Consider the following 19,780-nt stretch of genomic DNA (forward strand, 5'->3'; position numbering starts at 1 on the left):
TCCCAACTTTCCGCCCATGTAAAGGCTCTTGCAGCTGGTCAAAGCCTTTACCGTTTGTTCATGTTATGTTTCAATAAAGACAAAGAATGTCCCTTTCATTGTAAATTTCAAGAAAATATTGCAAACAGGGGAAAATAATTATAGAAAGAAACCCTACCACCCAGACTGCTGTGGTCTGCAAAATAAAACATGGATGGAATAAACATGTTCTGGAATATTCTATACTTCACAATAGCTAAATATTTTTGGAACGGATCGGAGAAAAGAAAAGGACAGTGCTGGGGGGCACTTGCTCCCCCAGCCAGTACTAAATATGGCTTGTGTCCCTGATAGAAATACTCCCTCATTTAAACAACAAACAGAGTGGGACTCTAGTAACATCTCCATTCTATTGTGAAATACTTAGGGCATTCTTAGGCACCCTGAAGGAAGCAATGATGAGGCATGCATAGTGTGCTGTGGTGAATGGTGGGTGTGGTCACATCATGCTAGTGTAACGTCCCCCTTACTCGACCAGTGATATGCCAATGCAGGATAAAACTACCATTGGCTCCTAAGGGGTGATCTACAGTAAAATAATTAACAGGTCTCCCTGTGTTACCTCTGTAAGAAACCTCTAGAATGGCCATTGTTTAACAGTGATTAGTTGGAGAGGGATATTAACTCATAGCAATCTCTCATTGGTCGCTCTGCTCTGTGACCACGGAACACCCAGCAGTACCCCCAGCAGCAGACAGATGCAAATGATGACAGATTGATTAGGGGAAACCAAATGAACCTAGTGTTAGAATACACATTATTGTATTTATAGCAATAACTACTGCAGTATACAATTTTTGGTGACTAGATGGCAGTGTTTATAAGTTCTGTTATACAGTATCTATGGTAGATACTCTGTTGTATTGAATAAGGTAGAGAATAAAGCTGTGGCTTCCTTCCTGTTTTTCAAGCCATGAGCAGCATGCATATCAGACTGTGTGCTTGTTTTTCTCTGTGAGGCAGTGCAAGAAGTTCCAACAGGTTATGGGCCCAGGCACAGTCACAGTCCAGTTATAGCGCGGTTACAGCCTAAAAGAAAAGGAACATGCTGATTGATGCAGACCTGTCTACCACATACTGGGGAGAGGCAATTATGGCTGCATGCTATATCCAGTGGCGCCACAAGGGAGGTGCGGGGGGTGCGGCCCGCACACGGGTGACAGCATTGGAGGGGTGACACCAGAATGACTCACAGTCATTTTGGTGTCACCCCCCTCTGAAAGGTCGGGCGCTCGGTCATGGACCGAATGCCCGACAGTATCAGGAGAGTATCGGCGGGGTGACACACAGGTTGTAGGGCTCAGAAGTATGTAATGGAGGACAAATTGCAGGGGTCAGGAGTATGTATTGTACAGGGGATAGTAATATGTAACACACAGAGTGCAGGTACCAGGAGTGTGAATGTACAGAGTACAGGGGTCAGTGGTATGTAACACACAAAGTGTCGGGGTCAGTAGAATTCAATACACAGACTGTGGGGTCAGTAGTATGCAACACACATAGTGCTGGGGTCAGTAGTATGTAACAAACAGAGTGAAGAAGTCAGAAATATATAAAGCACAGAGTTCAGGTGTCAGAAGTATGAGAAGTATGGATTGGTCAGAGTACAGGGGTTTGGAGTATTTTTTTTCTTCAGAATACAGGGTTCAGGACTATGTATACCTACCCCCAAGCACAAATCTTCCACTCCCTAACAAAACCTTCCTCCTCACCCCATCAGCAACCCCCCCAGATCCATTATGTTGGTAGAGGAAAACTACATTTTGAGCTTCTCTAATTTATTTTTATGTTTTTATCATTGTGATATGCATTTTTGACTTGACATGAAAATGAGTATAAAATAGCTTGTAAACTGTTCTTGTAAGCTGATGGGAAAATAGCACTGCACTATTTAGACTATATAGTTGCTATGCATACCCTCATTTGAGGTGCTGTAGCAGCTTATTTTAAATTCCTATATACATTTACTGCATGTATTGATTAGGTTTGTGTTTGTGTGCTGTAGCATAGAATTGTGGTCAATAACATTGGCATACATACTTTGTATACATGCATGTATCCATTATTTTACATTGCATGAGCTACATGGCACATTCTTTTAATGAATGAAGGCTTGAACATGTCAGTGTCAGTGGTAGGACTCCTGCAGTAGTGGATATTAGGGATGCACCGATACCACTTTTTTGGGTCTGAGTACGAGTACCGATATATGATGCTGTTTTGAAGGTGCCTATGGTAGAACCAACATCAGGCACCACCCCAATGGTCAGGGCCGTCTTTAATACTGATTGGGCCCTGGGCAAACATTTTCTAGGGGCCCCCCACTACTATACACCCCCTACCCGCCCCCGCCATGCAATTTCGCCCATGCATACGCCTATACAACAGGGGCGGAACAACACTATGCAATACCGATTGCACAGTAAACGGAAGAATGGCGCACGTGTATCTTTTGCGGGCTCAAGGGTAGGGCTGGTGCAAGGATTATTGTGTCCACAGGTGAAGGTGCATATTTCACCCCCTCTCCCCCGGCGCCCTCAGAAAACTGTCTCTGCAGCCTTACTCTAGCACGGGCTAGCGCGCAGTGTCCCCCATCATATGTACATGGAAAGCATGTAGTGACCCCATCACATACAGAAGCGCACCATAGTGACCCCCATCACATACAGACAAGCAGCATGTAGTGACCCTTCTCTCTGGACGTTGAGTGTTCCCCAATTCACACATGCAGCAGCCAGTACAGACATGCAGGGCCTCCCCATCAGACACCCACCGTTCCTGCTGCCGTTCCTGCTGCCCTGATTCAGGCTGTAGTCCCCTCACCCATCAGGCTCCCTCTCCCCTATCCAGGTGAAAAGGCCAGTGACCATCGGGGTCCAGGCCATAGCAAAACCGCCTCCTCCAGCGCACACACATGGCATGGAAGGGGAGGGCATCCACCCAGCTCTTCTCTATGTGTGACCCGCTCTGCGATCATTCAGCGCTCTGCTGTCAGTGCTGAGATGCAGGGCCAGTGGTAGGAGTTTTGCAGTACATGACCTGCTCAAGCGGCAGCTGCTGTGGGCCCCACAATGACTGGGCCCTGGGCAGCTGCCCCTTTTGCCCTGTGTTAAAGACAGCCCTGCCAATGGTACACATCAGTACAGACTGTCATAGATGGTCATGTGGTTGTAATCTAGTTGCATAAACCCCAACCCTTTAACTTCTAAAGTAAAAAGGAATTTGCTATGGGACCCAGGACCATGGTGGGATAATAACACAAATCACAGTTCATTTGCAGTATAACTGCAAAAAAAGACAGCACAGACTCGTAATGGTTAGCAATCCTGTCTTGCAGTGGTGGGGCCCTCAGTTTGAATACAGTACAGGACAAATTCTCCTTGGAGTTTGCATGTTCTCTCTGTGCTTCTGTGTGTTTCCTCCGACACTCCAAAGACATGGTGGTAGGTTAAAAGATTCCTGTCTAAATTAGCCCTAGTATGTGTGTACATGTATGTGAGATAGGGATCTTAGATTGTAAGCTCCTTGGGGGCAGTGAATGTACAGTATGTAAAGCATTGCATAATTTGTCAGCTCTATATAAATACCTAAAATAAATAAATGATAAAGACTGCACAGTGAAAATGTATGTGTATGATTGTATACTGTTACATTTATTACTCTCCTGGGTTCTGTCAATGGGCCTTAGGCTAGGTTCACACCTTGGCGTACGGAATATGCGCGTTTGCCGCACGTTTTTACACGCGTTCCCGAGGGTCCAATGGATACGCGCGGCAAATATGCCCCAAAGAAGCTCCTGTACTTCTTTGGGCGTAGGCCGTTTTACAGCACGTTCCTACGTGCTGTAAAACGCCCAGGTGAGAACCATGCCCATAGGCAATTATTGGTTTTCACATGTTGAGCGTTTTACAGCGCGTAGGAACGCGCTGTTAAATGCCCAGGTGTGAACCAGGCCTTAATGATACAATTCATTTTGGCTTTTCATTAGTACCGTGAACATCTATTATAATACTGGAGACCCTTAATAGTGCAGGGTAACAATCTGGCTTCTTGGCATCATTTATTTTTAGTCCCCAACCGTCCTCGTCCCCGCCACTACTATAGCCTACGGTTCTCTTCCCTTGATGAATACATTTATCAAGGGGAGAGAACCACAGCAAGTGCCGCTCTCAGGGAATCTGCCGCTCCAGGCAAACGCCTTGTTTGCCTTGCGGCAGATACGCCCCTGATGGGCACACAGCTGGTTACTTTAGGATACTGTACCTATTAGCCAAGAAAGCAATTGTGAGATTGAGTCCTGATGTGTGACAAGTAGATCTGACTTTCAGTGCTGTTTTAATTCATCCAAAAGGTGTCCATTAGGGTTGAGGTCAAGGCTCTGTGCATGTTACCTGAGTTCCTCCAAACCATACTCATTGAACCAAGTCATATAGAGGTGGCATTGTACACGGGGACACTTTTATGCTGGAACAGAAAAGAGCTTTCTCCAAACTGTTATCACAAGGTTGAATGTGCACAATTGCCTAAAGTCTAGCATTTAATGTACCTCTCCTTTCCCAGCCACGACTAAGTAGATCTAAATCATATTTTCATAAACATTTTGAAAAACACAGTACAGGTCTGTCATGATCCAGTTAGGGCAGAGTTAATTCGGAATATACATAACAAAACAGTGCTGAAGGAAGGCCAAATGTTTAATTTGCATATCTTTACAGCAGGGGTTGTCTAGACCTTGTATGTTTTGTCACTGGACATCAGTCTATGTGCCTGCATCCACAATTGCACATCCTAGGTGTAATTTTCTCACCTGGTCTCCACTGCTAGTGAGAGGAGTGTGTGGTCTGCAAGGTCTTTGTGCCTTTCAGCTGGAGATCAGAATGTACTGACTAAGGATGCCAGGAACAAGGTTTCTTACAAGCATGTATTTCATGGGTGGTGGCCATTGCTTATGGTTGTTTTATTAGACCGGTTTGGGAAAGTTTGGGTTCATGGGATAATTTGCCTGATTGCCGGTCAATTTCTGAGGACCATCGACTAGGGATGCACTGATACCGATTTGTCTGTATTGAGTACGAGCACCGATATTTATATTTTGGTACTCGCTGATACCAAGTACCGATACCGGTACTTCCGCTAGCATGGAGCTGGCTTGCTGGACAATCAGAAAGCCGGGCGGCGTGTCATTACCCGCCACCTGGCATCCTGATTGGCTGGGAACCCGGCTCCATGCTGATTGGCTTGGTAGGAGCACTCTCCCAAATACTCGGTATCTGCACCAATACCAATACTAGTATCAGTATCGGTGCATCCATACCATCGACTGACAATGAAGTCTTTAGCATCATTAGGCCTCCCTCATCCCTGTACCCTCTGTAGCCTCTTCCATAACAAACAGGTACCCTTGAAGTTTCTACCTGTTTCCATAATAACCATAACATTTTAGATTTCTCATCACTTTCTGTTCCAGTGACCATGGCCACCAGGACATAAATAAAGGGTAAATCTTGCAATTGAAGACACAGACAGCAATAAAAATTTAGAGGCTTCATTTTCACGGGTTAATTATCGCAAACATGCAAAATGATATTGTATAAGCTTGGTTTAGCACAGGGTTGGAGAATGTCCAGCCTGCAGCCGTTTAAGGCCTGCAGGATCATTAGGTCTGGCCCTCTGAACCGGCTACCCTAGTCACTGGACGTTGTAGACTGGAAAGGGCGATGCGCCCCTCCCTGCCTGCAGCCTCAGACACATTCGGCCCAGCCCACCCCTCCTCTACCCCAGTGGCGGATCATATTGTTAATATGATTATATTGTTGCTCCCCCTCCGGCGCTACTCTACAGGCAATGCCAGAGCCACCTGTGGGTGCCGGGGGAAGGCAGTAAAATGCACCGTGCACCAGCCCTGTAAACGTTGGAGCTCAGCGGTGTCACAAACAGAATGCAGCAGGGGAGAGAGTAAAGGGATCAGATCGCCAGACAAGGTAGTGAGTTCAGTGACACAGTGTATAGAAGTCCCATCATCATACAGGGCAGTCTGCAAAGGGGGCATGAGGCTCACTGTGCCTCTGGCTCTTCTGCAGATTAAATTGCAGCAAATGTGCTCCATGGATACACTGCACGGGTTAGCTGTCAATTTGGCTTTTGCTGTATCATTGGCATCAGCTGTTAGGTTAATGTCAGTCGAACAATTTGTTCTCAGTGATCCCTACTTTTTAAAAAGGATTTCTCACTAACAGTTCCAGTTATTTTCTATGGATTCGCCGTCTAATACTTCAGCAATTTGTAGCTCAGTGATTGACTTTTAGCAGCATTGTCAGTGACAAGATCCCTGTAGTCAATCCCTCATCATTTACCACTGTGGGCTTAGCTACAAATCGCCAAAGAGAAGCAGTTCCAGTCATCACATTAGGGGGGAGTTAATTAAATGTTTGACCAAATATAGCAGGCTCATTTTTAAGTTAATAATTTTGTATGGCCCCCGAATGATGTTATAAATATCCAAATGGCCCTTGGCAGAAAAAAGGTTTCCCACCCCTGGTTTAGCAATTAAAACTGATGTAATAAATGCCTTTGCCATCTATATTCACTGCAGCCTGTGCAACTGAAACTGGCCTTCCACAGTGCACGTGAACCGGCTATATAAGTGCTCCATCAAAATAAGCAAACACATGTAAAAATAAAATACACAGTTTTTTTGTTTGCCAAGGCTTTTAAAAATGACAGCCCGACCCTGATATATTGTACATTAGTAAACTCAAACCTATTGGTCAAATGTCATAGTTGTCCAAGTAAATCATAGAACCAAAACAGTGCAGAATCCAATGTGCTGCATCTGCTATGCTTTTGCAATGTGAGTTGGGGTTCCCCTTTCTGATGGAAGGAGAGCAGGGTTTTCAAAGCATAGAAATGGTATTGGCCTTTGATTGGGTAATACTGTGTTTCAAATGTGGTGTGTAGCTACTTCGAGAAAAGCACATATGCTGGATAATTGCCAATCTTATACCATGAAGAACTGCGTTGTTTTAAGCGGGTCAGCAGATTCACAGAATTGCATGGTAAGAAGGAGCAGTAAACTAAAACAGAGTAAAGAACTGAGAAAAGATGAAGCAGATCCTACATACAGTATGTACTGAGCAAAAATAACTGCTTCCTCCTTACTTACACATTACTTGCCCATTATGCATAAAACAAGCTTTCAAGACAATAACTCATTTTGACCAAATTATTTACATCAACATGTTCTTCATCTTTATCTTAAAAGAAAAATGTAAATGACTACACATTCCCTTTATCCATTCTTGAGTGGATTTAAGACCTTTTCTTGTCACTTCTGAATTGTGGATCTTGACTAGAAGTTAAGCTTTGCACATACTAAGTGTGGTAAAGGAAATAAAACGAATCCAGTGCCAGGCTTGAGACTTATATCTTCTCTGGAGACTCCTGGAGGTGGGTAGAATGTGAAGCTTTGCAGAAGGCCGGTAAAAAACAAAAAAAGCTCCATTTTGGCTAAACTTTCTCCAACACAAACTCTTCTTCCTGGGGGAACAAAGTCAATTCAGGATGACATAATATGCTTAGCCAATGTTCAATAATCTGGAAATAAATCTATCAAGGGAATGGCGTGGTAGAGGTAAGCATGATCTTATGGTAGATGTTCTCGAACAACTGAATTGTGCTGTGAACTGCTACTACTAGATACCTGCCAGGTGCTGAAAATGTATAATTTGTCAATAACCTCATTGGCTTTCTTGGGAAACACTAAAACATTGGTAAAAGCAACAGCATGTTAGGCAAGGGAGTAGCATAGAACAATTGTGGAAAAACCATGAAAACGTGGGTAAAGCTGTTTCTTGTTCTTGAGAATGGCTGTAATTTGAGCTGCAACTTCAAATGTGTGAATGTGGGAAATACAGTATAATTATAATGGTATGAACAGGGTTCATCAGAAGACTAGCAGTGATGGGAGATGATAACATTACTCTAACACTACCCATATATATTCGTAGGTATGATCTAACAAAAGATCTTTTGAAAAAACTTGCATGCATGTATCATTCAAAGTTGCACTTAGGAAGTTGCTGGGGTTAGAAAAAATCATAATAAAAATCCAAAAGGGCTGATTGCTTCTACCCCACTGAGAACAGTAGGTCATGGGGTGTCTAGAAATGTTGCACAACACCAGATTGTTTCCAATTCTTACCACAATGGTTTCCACAAACTTATATCTGTGAGCATCACTGCTAAGTTCACATAGAGGCAGCACATTTGGTAGCAATGATATGCTCCTGCCCCAATATATTCATAGAGTCTAAAGGATAAACAATCGTAGAAATAATTACAGCCACACATAGGCAGATTCCGCACTGGGTAAATAATGTGTAGCCCCTTCCACATAAGTGGAGTGGATGCTTAAATTTAGTGTTGCTAGCACTGTAATCAGTCTGGCGGATTTGTAGTCTGGTGTCATTTCGTTATTTCTAGCTGCTCAACAATACATGCTACACACCAATAGGACCAAACACACATACACAAATAGGTTGGACTTGATGGACATATGTTTTTATTCAACCTCAAATACTATGTAACTATGTAACAATTGATTGCACCTACCTGGAGTGGGGTGTGACCCTGCCACAGAGTGGGGCAGCCAAAAGGGGAACATTAGGAGTGTCTATGCCTCACCAGCCAATCACTAGGAGTTTCATGGCCAATGGTGCATGCTGGGAAAGTGCATAAATACTCAGGAATTGCCATGTGCTAGGGGAGTCCGCCCCTGGGCCTAGCCTGGGGGTGGGATGTACAAGGTTGGAGATGCTGACTAGGCCTTGGATCTGGAACTATCTGGGAAGGAGAACCAGAGGAGCCATATGACTGCTAGAGGTGCCAGATAGTCTAGAATGGCATTGACCTCAGGAACACATCTGGTGTCTCTCCCAGGAAAGATCTCCTATTCAGCTGTTGCATATCTCCTTCTCAGCTGTTGTTTTACTACATAGTGTCTTCCTCTGCTCAACTAAAGTTTGCCATACTGTGAAAGCTGGAAGGGATTGGTAAGTCTGGAGTCTATTTTTGCTATGGTTGTCTGAAGCCCTATACACACTTTCCCAGTTTGGCTGTTGTACAAGCATTTAAAAGTCCTTAAAGTGACTGGTGCCCAATTTACTGTTCTCATCCCACAACCCGGCTAAGAATCCACCCCGAGATTGAAATGTCAGCCCTCCCTGCCTTTGGGGGCCCACCGCATGCCTTCGGGGGTCAGGGGGCGATACAAATGCCTAGGCTGACACAGTTTGTGTGTTTAGCATCTACACAAAGAGCTTGAAGGATATGAGCACCACACTGCCCTCGTACAGACCAGGCATAGTTTGGGGTGGAGATCTCTCAGTGTAATGCCATAGAAATTGTTGATTATAATCTTAAGTATGATGTAATAATCCTGGTGACCTACCTGCAGAGAAGGGCATAAATGCATCTCGTTTTACAAATTTGCCGGCTGCATCCAAAAAGTGATTTGGGTTAAACTCATAAGGTGTTTCCCACTGAGTCTTGTCATACAAAACAGATGTGAGGAAAGGAATTACCTCTGTACCCTGCAAGAAGAAGCACATTGTACAATACTTACAGCTAAACACTAAGCAGATATAAAATACACAAACTATTGCAGTTATTTATTAATACGTCATTAAATGTATTTTTTTAAACACAAGCAGTGCAAGGCGCTTCCATTTGATTTGGTATAAGCATTTGCAGTCTCTGTACAGTAGAGTTCAAAGGGAAAAAGAAGCAGTGCAGGTTCATATGCACACAAGGAACTTGCTGATAGGAAAAGAAAGCAGAGTGACAAAGATATACTCATTGCCAAACAGTCTCAAAGTGCCTTAGGCTATAGTCACCAACCCATCAGCACCCACAGGATTAACTAGAACACATTGCAGCAAAAGGTGTCCTACACCATGGACTTCAAAAAGTACTTCATATAAAATAGCTTTTTTATTTTAATTTTTTCTGCTCTTTTCTCAAGCCATACAAATACAAAACAACATGTTTAAGGACCAGTTTAAAATATAGGCAGTGTGCTAAATGCATGATACCATGTGTTTAGTGCACACTAACGCCCAGTTCACTTAGCCATGAGCTGCATTAGGGTGCTATTCAAATGAAAGGCAATGCAATACACCAGCACACGGTAATGTATCATTAATTAAGTACGCTGCTTATGGTGTAAACCAGGGGTGCCCATAAGGTCGATCGCAATCTACCAGTCGATCGCAAAGCTATCGCTGGTAGATCATGTGTCGACTCCCTGTCCCACGCTCTGTGTACCCGAATGTGTCGGGCGCTAAAGCATCCGACACATTCGGCTCTCCCCTCCTGTCTGAAGCGGCCAATAATCTTTCCTAACGCACGTAGCGTAGGTGGCCGCCGCTACCCGCACAGACACCGAGACACTTGGTCCGCACACTCGGCCCGCCCCTCTTCGTCAGCGTCCAATAATAATTGCCTCCCACACGTAGTGACATCGGCTGCTCCTCCCTCTCTTCAGTGTGCCGCACATTTGACTGGCCTCTCCCAGCCCGCAGCTTTGGGCACATCTGACCCGCTCCTCCCAGTCTGCAGCATCAAGCATGTTGGGACCACACCTGAAGAGCCAGAAGCAGGTAGGTTCTATTGGCAACTAACAGGTTGAGTGGTATTTGACAGTATAGTTAAGGGGCTACGTAGTTGAGACTTCTAAGGCCTCGTTCACACCAGCCTCAGTGCGTTCTGGCGCTATTGTGGCCGGAACGCACTGGATCGCATTGCGGCCGGCTCAGTTTGTTGTGGGGAGGGAGGGGGTGTGGCGGTGTGTTGAAATGAATGGCACCGCAGCCACGCTCTCCAGCTGCAATGCGATCGGCCACACGGAAACGCATAGCAAATGAATGCCTGCGGTCCGGTCAGAAAAAAATAGTGCTTGCAGCATTTTTTCTGACTGGACTGGATGAGCCGGCCGCAATGCGATCCAGTGCGTTCTAGCCACAATAGCGCCAGAACGCACTGAGGATGGTGTGATCGAGGCCTTAGAGCTGGTTCGCACCACAAACAGTGCGTTCCAGAGTGGTCAGGCTCTGGAACGCACTGTATTGCACTCCGGTCGTTTGCCTGCGCTCAGGGGCGATCAACCGAACACGTGGCACATTAGTGCCTGTGTTCCGGTCCAGTGCAATCTGCAAAAATGCTGCACTAATTTTGCAGATTGCACTGAAACGGAACGCAGGCACTAATGTGCCACGTGTTCAGGTGAGGGCGCTTGCAATACCGGTGGGGGACATGGCTATGGTGACATTCATTTCAATGCACTGCCACACCCCCTCCCGCACCTGAACTCAGATAATGCCTGAATCAAAGAATGCAATGTTTTAGGGCAGGGTTTAGGGTTTGTTCTCACGAGTTACAGTGCAGTGCTTTCCAGCGGCGTTAGCTGCTGGAATGCACTGTATGGCATGGTAAACTCCCCCTGCGTTCTGGGCTGGGAGGGGCCGTGGCTGTGAATTCAAGTCACCAGAACCGGAAAACCACAATGCCTGCATTCCGATCCAGTGCGATCGGAAAATATAGCGCACGCAGCATTTTTTCTGATCACACTGGACCAGAACGGTACCAGAAAGGAATTTGTCGTTTTGTGCTGCGTTTTGGTGCAGGCGAACGCACTGCATGGCTGGCATGCCATTATATTAAACAAAATAGTTTGCGCTGGAAGTAGGTATGTCGGCACCAGCCGCAACAATGTGTGTATAGATGTAAAATGGAAGGCTTGTATGTTGCGCTCGGTTCAAAATCTATTTGGTTTGTCCGTGATATATCATCAAAACAATAGTTTATATAAATCGATGTGGTGAAAGGTGATAATACAATTAAATGAACACAATCTATATAAAAAAAACTAATGTGTATATACTAAATGTGGATGTGTGATCACAAATGCTAATAAATAAAGTATGTGAAAAAACTGAGTGATGGCTTTTAAGCGGAAGTGACTTGAAAAGTATCAAAAAGTGCTAAATAGCCGTGTCTAGTATAAACTGTGAACCCAAAGGCGCACAGTGAAATTGGTGCAAAAAAATGGATTGTGGACTGCCGTCTAAGTGAAATCTACCTATGAATTATTGTGCCAGACAATAAAACAGTGAGATGGTGATCTAGAGCGGAACTACAAGTTGTCCATCATATTTGAAAGATGTAATCATATACAAGCAATCTGCGGTAGTGGAGCGGAGCCACTCAAGGTGAAAGATGAATAAATCCTTAACTCAAAAGGAAAAAATATGTTTTTCGACAAAAAACGATAAACGATAAAACGATAAACGATAATGGGAAACAACAAATCGATGTCAGTGGAGCGGAGCCACTCAAACCATAACCGTTCTAAACGGGAGGCATAAAAAGAAAAAATGTATATGGATTACAGAGTCTCATCTATAGTCTACTTCTCTGTTATTGGAAATGTTAGTTGGATTCAGGAAAGCAAAAATAGTAACAGTAGTGAGGCTGCAGTCTGAATGTTTCTATGCTCCGGCACGGAGCTGCTGCAGTAAGTTGATGGTTGCTTCTCTTCCACAATTACCCAGTCATTCGCCGCTGTAGTGGCGGCTGAGCCAGCCCACCAGGTGAAATAGATAGCGGGATCAGACAGTATAATATAGAGGGAAGAAAAGGAGAAAAAGAATCCTAAGTGTAGTTGTTAAACAAATTTATTGAACGCAAGAAGGTTCACACTTACAGGATATTAGATGGTTCAAAACATTTAAGTGTAAAGGACACTCAACTAGTAGAATCACCGGATACGTAGGAGAGGAATCCCTTGCCTCGTTTCGTCTCGTCTGGACTTCTTCAAAAAGCATGCCATTGACTTAAGAACGCAGGAGGGAGGTAGATCGTTGGTAGATCTCATTGGGCTGCTCATTTGAAAAGTAGATCTCAATACAAAAAATGGTGGGCACCCCTGGTGTAAACTGACCCTAAATACCCCCATAACTAACCACAAACTGCTACATCAATACATCATAAATAACCACAAAGATAGAATATGGGGCTTAAAGAGACGTTATACCCATTGCACAAGTGTAGTAAAAAAAACTATTTTACTATAAACAGGAAAATTGACATACATATTGAAAATCTAGATAAAGTCTCCACCATAATGTCCTTGTTATGCAGCCATAGTACATATGGTACATATATACAAATTTTAAAACAATATATATACATATACAAAATTCATCTTCATTGCTCCTTGTAATCCATCACTATGGTCTTTCTTACTGGCTTGCGTTTCAAGGCGTTTGCTGGCGCATTTCGCTATTGTGCTTCCTCTGGGGACCATGGGGAAAAAAAACCGTGTCAGGGGGGAACACGGATTCAAGTTGCAGAGGGAAAACAAGATAGCGTATACCCTCTGATCAAACATGCGGCAGGGACACCGGGATTGAGAAGAGCAGAAGACCTAATATACTTGTATTGTTGTTTTGTTTGTAGAGTACTGTGCTTTCCACTCCTCAACAACATCAAAAGATGGAGAATATATACAATCCTTACACGTTATAAAAAACCAAGATAGACTGCCTTCAAAGAGGAGACAGTCAAGGGTTAACCAGAGATCGGGACAGACCAAATTTGAAAATCGTACAAAAAACGTTATTAGTGCATAGCCAAGCACCATCAAACATCAAAGAACATGATTAAAATCACAAACAAAATCCTTACAGGTACCTTGTGTGCAAGCATGTAATGTCCTGTCCACCCAGCATTGCCGTGCATACATCATGAACCAAATAAACAACAGCAAGTAAGAGGACCTGATAGGAAGTGGCAACTGTGATCAGTAAAAAAAAAAAAAAACACTGGTCCAGCCAATAAAATTAACAATAATTAGCCCACAGAAATACAAATAAATACTTGCTATGTTGATGTTGGTCCAGATGCATAAATGCCAAAATGTAACACCTAAAGCATAACATTCAATAAAGGGACAACAAACCATAATCTCTGTTCCAACCCAGCAGGGATAGGGTTTCTAATCATCCTAAGCACATTACTTCTTTCATCATTATTCTTTTCCCTATCACCCCCTCATGTGTAATTGTACAACATCCAAGATCTGAAATGTCAATGGAGCCCCTGTACAAAAAATGGTCAACCAATCTATTCCGAATTGCTTACTTGTGTAGTGATATTCTATCCTTGCCCCGATGCAGAGCACAGCACAGGGCCAATTAATATAATATACCACAAATTTAGAATTACAAGTATAATAATCACGTATATACAACATTATCCCCTTACGTCGATGGTATATTTAGTCAGCCTTCAGAACATAAGAAAGTTAAAGGAGAACTATGGGGTTAGGGCTTTTCCCCATAGTTCTCCTTAGGGTAACGGGAGGACACAAACTAGCGTCCTCCCGTCACCCAAAGCTCAGTATAAGCACGAGCTACTGCTCGCGGTATACTGAGACGCCGCAGCTGGAACGGATCCCGACAATTATGTCTGGATCCACCCAGCTGCGTGAGTGACAGGTGGCTCAGTTCCCGCCCCCTCCCCCCGTCCATTCTGCCAGTCAGCGCTGGAAGATCGGACAGGGAGGGGGGAATCCAGTCCCTCCCCTGTCACGGCTCTCTGCCGGCACCGGATCGAGAAGTGAGCGAGCACCGGTATGTGTTCGCTCACTTCCCGATCTACTGAGCCGACCAGTGACAGTTTCATTGTCACAGGTCGGCTCAGATTATGAGGCTGAGTGAAAATCACTCACCTCATAATTCTCCTTTACGTATATGCTGGGGGTATATGTTGCATTAAAGCAAATGTGTTGTTCTGCCCGGAATGGACAAATCACAGGTTTGCAGGAAACAAATATGTACCTAAATGTAAGCAGGCATTTGCAGTGACCACATCCACAAGCAGATGCTGACATTACATGACCAGATTTCCTATCCTCCTAGTTGGCATTGGAGAAAATATTGATTGGGTGAGATTTGTGCTCCATAGATGCATGGAAAGTGAGCAAATATGGACACATCTGACCCTCCTACAATTTGATGGTACAAGCTGCTTTAGATGTACCAACTACTTTATAGATCAAGGTCTGGTCTGGTTAGATACACATTGGATGGATTGTTTAGACAGCCCTCAATTTACATTATTTTGATACATTTTGTAATCTACAAGGACAATTTAGAAGGTTCTCATTTTTCAGATAACTGGCCTCGTTGGGTGTCTTCTCATGCCTCTTGAGAAGTGAAACTTTCCTTTGGTAGGCTATTCTTCTGCCCCCATCCACCAGGCCATAATAAAGGTGGGGGCTATACTTCTCAATACCACGAAAAACCAGGAAGTACAGGATATCTACTCACTGCGTGTGAGCTGCCGTTTTAATCGATTTTAACTGTAAGTGACTACTTTTTGTTTAATAAACGTTTATGTCGACTACACTATGAGGAGTTCTTTTTCCTTTTTATTTTTTTCGCTAAATTATTGATCCATGTGACGCTGACGAGACAGCCGTGGGACTACTAATTGGCTTTCCGTCTCTCTTTGCCTACAAACACCGTGGGTCTGGTGAGTCCGCATCCCAGAGGGGAGTTTTGGCGTGGACACTTGGTGTTGGAGAAGGATTGAACTTGTTTTTGAAGCTTATTCTCATCATCAATACATCATCTATACCTGAACTTTATAATTATTTTTGGATTCACATGGTGATTCATCACTCCTATTGATATTTTTGAGCTAATTTGTTGTTAACCACTTTCATTAATGTTTGTACTTGATACACGTGTGATTACAACATAGTATTTTTATTAAGGTATAGTTAATTTATTTTAATTTAATGCACTTTTGCACAAAGTGAAATTCTTATTTTAATTTTTTTTGTTCACCGGTTATCACTTTAGTATACCTTTATGGTTGCAAACACTCATTCAGATTTTGATCACATGTTGTTTTGCTAACACTTATTTGATTCACCTATTGATGACCCCGAGCGCTGCACACCCATCTACATAATAAAGGTGTCACTCCATTGTAACCTTAATGCCTAATAATTTGTTTATTCCACATTATAAAGAATGTATTATGGCAGCTTAACATGGTAATTTGGCTTCATAATGGTTATAGCATTTTATCAGTACTGGGATTTCTGGTCTGAAGATGTTTAACTATTGAAACTGCCAAGCTATAATGTAATTTAACTGTTATTTATCAACCATGTAAATTAAAATGGGAGTTTTGTAACTGTGTACAATCACAATGTAGGAGACCTACATTCCTTTCCTAGAACTAGCTAGCCTTAGTATCGCATCTGTTCATTTGGTGTATGACTGTATTATTGATAGATGGGGGGGGTTTCCGGAACTCACCTTTGGTATGCAGTAACCCCGGAAATACACATCACTTGGAGTTGTGTGTGGCACATTTAAAGGAACGATATTAGCAAACCTCTGGATTTCATGAATCACTGCTTCAGTATAAGGCATTTTTCTTCGATCATCGGCTGTAGGCATCTGTCCTTGTTTAATATGTGTCCGGATTTCCTCTTGTAACTTTTCTACAAAATAAGAGTAAATAAATGACATAATCCTCTCCACAATGGCCTTTAAATGACTGCTGAGAGTAATGGAAGCCCCTCATTAGCCTCATTATTTCCTTTTTTTTTTACATAAAGAGTGCAGTGCAATGACCAGACAAAAAAAGCACATAAAGAAAAAAGCAGATTTTGTCAGAAGATCCCTGAAAAAGTTATGAAAAGATTTATTTAAACCAATAAGGTGCAATGTAACCCAGACAAACTAAGTTTGTGGCAGGTTTACCTTAATGAAAAGATGACCATTTTCAAATCTGCTGAATAGTTTACAAATTACAGAATTCAATCACTTCCACAATATGAAGATTATCTTTTCTCAGAATGACGCCCCTTGCTGAGGAACATTACGTTCCATTGTGAAACTCTGAGCCTGTAGCATGTGGTAGTCTCACACTGACAACTGGGAATCATGCTTATTGGTTGCAGTTGCCGATCATATGATAACTGACAGCCAATCATAGTAGTCACATGGGTTTGTTTACAAACAAACCTGCCAGCTGAGCTATCACTTGATTGAATGGATGGTTATAATTACAGTGATAAATTAATGTACAAAGTAAAAAAATAAATTTTTGTAAAATAATGAAAACTATTATCTGTCTGGAAACATATTTGTGAAATCATATAATAATAAAGAAAGAAATCTCAGCAGGGCATATGTTAAAACACTGTACCAAATAAAAGCCTTATATAACCTTACAAAAAATGAAATGATTTAGGCGGGCACATTAGTTTTAACGCTGCTAAATTTGATCAGGGGATCTGCATATTCAAGAGCACTAGTCCAGAAAGGGTTAAAGGAAATCTGTTCTGAAAGATTATCTACTGTAGGCCACCAGAGATTACATCTTCTGAAAATATGAATCGCCTGGCTGTCATGCCAATTCCATGGCTTCATTCACTAACCTGGAAGAAGTAGGCAGATCGTGAGTTCTGAATCCACTACCTGCACTCTTGTGTTCTTGGTTAGAGGCTATTAAAGTATTGAAGATAGAGAAAGCCAGGCAAACAGCATTTTCAGGAGGAGGTGAGCAATGGCAGCATGGTTATGTCTCAGTAAAGGGTTCTTTAAAAGAGAACTAGCCACTCCTTTTTTTTTTGGCTTTAGGTCGCTTTTGGGTCAAAGGAGTACATTTTCTAATTTACTACTGTGACCCAAAGTCAGCATCTAGTTGGCTATTTGCTGACAGCTCAGAGCCGCGATGCAGACAGGAAAGATCTCGACAATATTGTTGGGATCTACCCCACTGCCTGATTGACAGCTGGCTCTGCCTCTCTAGAGGCAGCTGTGCCCACCTGCTCCTCAGTCTGTCCTGCCAATGAGCGCTGGAGGAACAGAGAGGGGAGGAGGGAATCCTTGCAGGGGGTGGTGACTGACCGTCACTGCACTCTACAGGGAGAAGACTGTGAGCTGAGCAATCAGAGGTTCGTGATCGCTCAGCTCTCGTTCTTTAGTCGGTGTGTGACAGCTGCAGTGTCCCACGCTGGCTCTAAGTATTGTGAAGAATACATTTTAGTCTCCCAATACTTCTCCTTTAAAAGGGAAAGCTGTCTGTATCCCCATCAAAGGGATTCTCCATTCTTCACTTGTGGTCACCAGATACATAGCAATAAAAACAGAGTCTCTAACCATTCCTGCTCTATCCGCATCAAAAGATTTGGCTATTCTAGGTACCTATACTTATTTCTAATTTAAGGTCTTAACTCCAGCCAAAAGCTTTTTTTTAGCTTGGGATAGAGTGAGAAAGGTTTTTATTGCAGGCCATGTCTTTGTTGGAGAGACTTCCCCTCACTTTCTGTCAGGACAGGAAGTGAGGGGAAAATCTCTCCAGGGGGGCAGAGAAACCACTTTTAAGTTATTTATACTGTCTCTGGCTTCCTGACCCCGTGACAACAGCTTTCCTTATTCCTTTTCTCGTTATCACAGTCTGTCAATGGGAGTGGAAGTAAAGTGACATTTACTTTTTTCAAGTCTGTCCAAATCTAAGAAAAAAAGTTGTCTGGATGAAGACAGGGGCATCCCGAGGCTGGGTGTCACCCGGGGGCGGAGACCGAGTGACACCCCCGCCGTAACGTCATCGTGCATGCGTGTGACGTTGCCGTATTGTTGACACCTGCCGGCGGCCATCTTGGTGATGGATGCAAGCAGAGAGAGGAGGGGGCGTTCACCCGGCGGGATGAGATTTGCCGCTGGGTCCCCTCCTCTCTCCTGACACTGTTGGGCTCTCGGTCAATGACCGAGTATTGACATGTCTCCCAGTAACTAGGGGTGGAGCTGGTCAAGCAGACATTTCCCCAAAATGGCATCAGTTGGTTTACTTTGTATTTCTGGATACTTCATCATCAACAACATGCCCCAGCGTAGTGTTGTAGATATTGTTTCTGTCCCAGCTCCAAAGAGATCCAGAACTGAGTACACCAGATTTTCATCATCAAAGTACTTCTCAGCTTGTCCTGAAGCCTAAAAACACAAACGTCAAATGATTCAGACACTATTCATTTATTTATTTATTATCATCTCACTTTTTTAATACTTGACCAAATATGGAGGAGCTTTGGGCGTGAACAAAAGAGAGAAAGTTAATACTCTAGGCATATTAGCATATTAGCTGTGTATTTCCCAGATCACAAAAAAATAAAAAATTCGCACATTTTCCCACATTTCTTCTTCTATGGTGAATGGCACTTAACAGAACTTACACTCTATATATTAAACATTGAATTTTACAATCCAATCACATTTCCAAGTCACATTTTAAATTAAAATCATCAGAATACATGGCAATATTTGGAGGAAGAGAATATAAATCTGTCATGTCAAAGATTATCTATCCCCATTTAGGCCTCATTCACATGGACATGTACGGTCGTACACTGTGCATGTCAATGCAGAAACCTGCGTCCGCGAGGGGCAGCTGGTGCATGTAGTTGCCTGTACAGCTCAAAAACAGGATGCAGCTGCACACTGGTAAACGCCGACTTGATCTTGTACATCCGTACAGATACAGACTTTTCAGGACCTTGCAGGATCCCTTTTTCTTTCTGCCTTGAGAAAGGGATCTTGCAAGGAACCAAATGTGGGCTTGTGATGCATGGTGTGTTATATGAAGAAAATACAAGGTTATC

At 43.2% G+C, this 19,780-nt stretch overlaps 1 protein-coding gene across 1 annotated transcript in view; it reads right to left on the reverse strand.

Annotated features, from left to right (window-relative positions):
* Window positions 1-7,323: 7,323 nt before the first annotated feature.
* The window catches only part of LOC108797841 (cytochrome P450 2K1-like), a 32,270-nt gene continuing 19,813 nt past the window's right edge, over window positions 7,324-19,780 (reverse strand). The window contains exons 6-9 of the mRNA XM_018569564.1: window positions 18,974-19,115; window positions 16,431-16,618; window positions 9,488-9,629; window positions 7,324-7,575 (exon numbers count right to left, since the gene is read on the reverse strand). Coding sequence (XP_018425066.1) covers window positions 7,388-7,575; window positions 9,488-9,629; window positions 16,431-16,618; window positions 18,974-19,115 — 660 coding nt within the window. The 3' untranslated portion in view covers window positions 7,324-7,387. The remainder of the gene's footprint in view (window positions 7,576-9,487; window positions 9,630-16,430; window positions 16,619-18,973; window positions 19,116-19,780) is intronic.

This window comes from Nanorana parkeri, unplaced genomic scaffold (genome assembly GCF_000935625.1).
Source record: "Nanorana parkeri isolate BGI_ZX_2015 unplaced genomic scaffold, ASM93562v1 scaffold3, whole genome shotgun sequence".
Lineage (NCBI taxonomy): Eukaryota > Metazoa > Chordata > Amphibia > Anura > Dicroglossidae > Nanorana > Nanorana parkeri.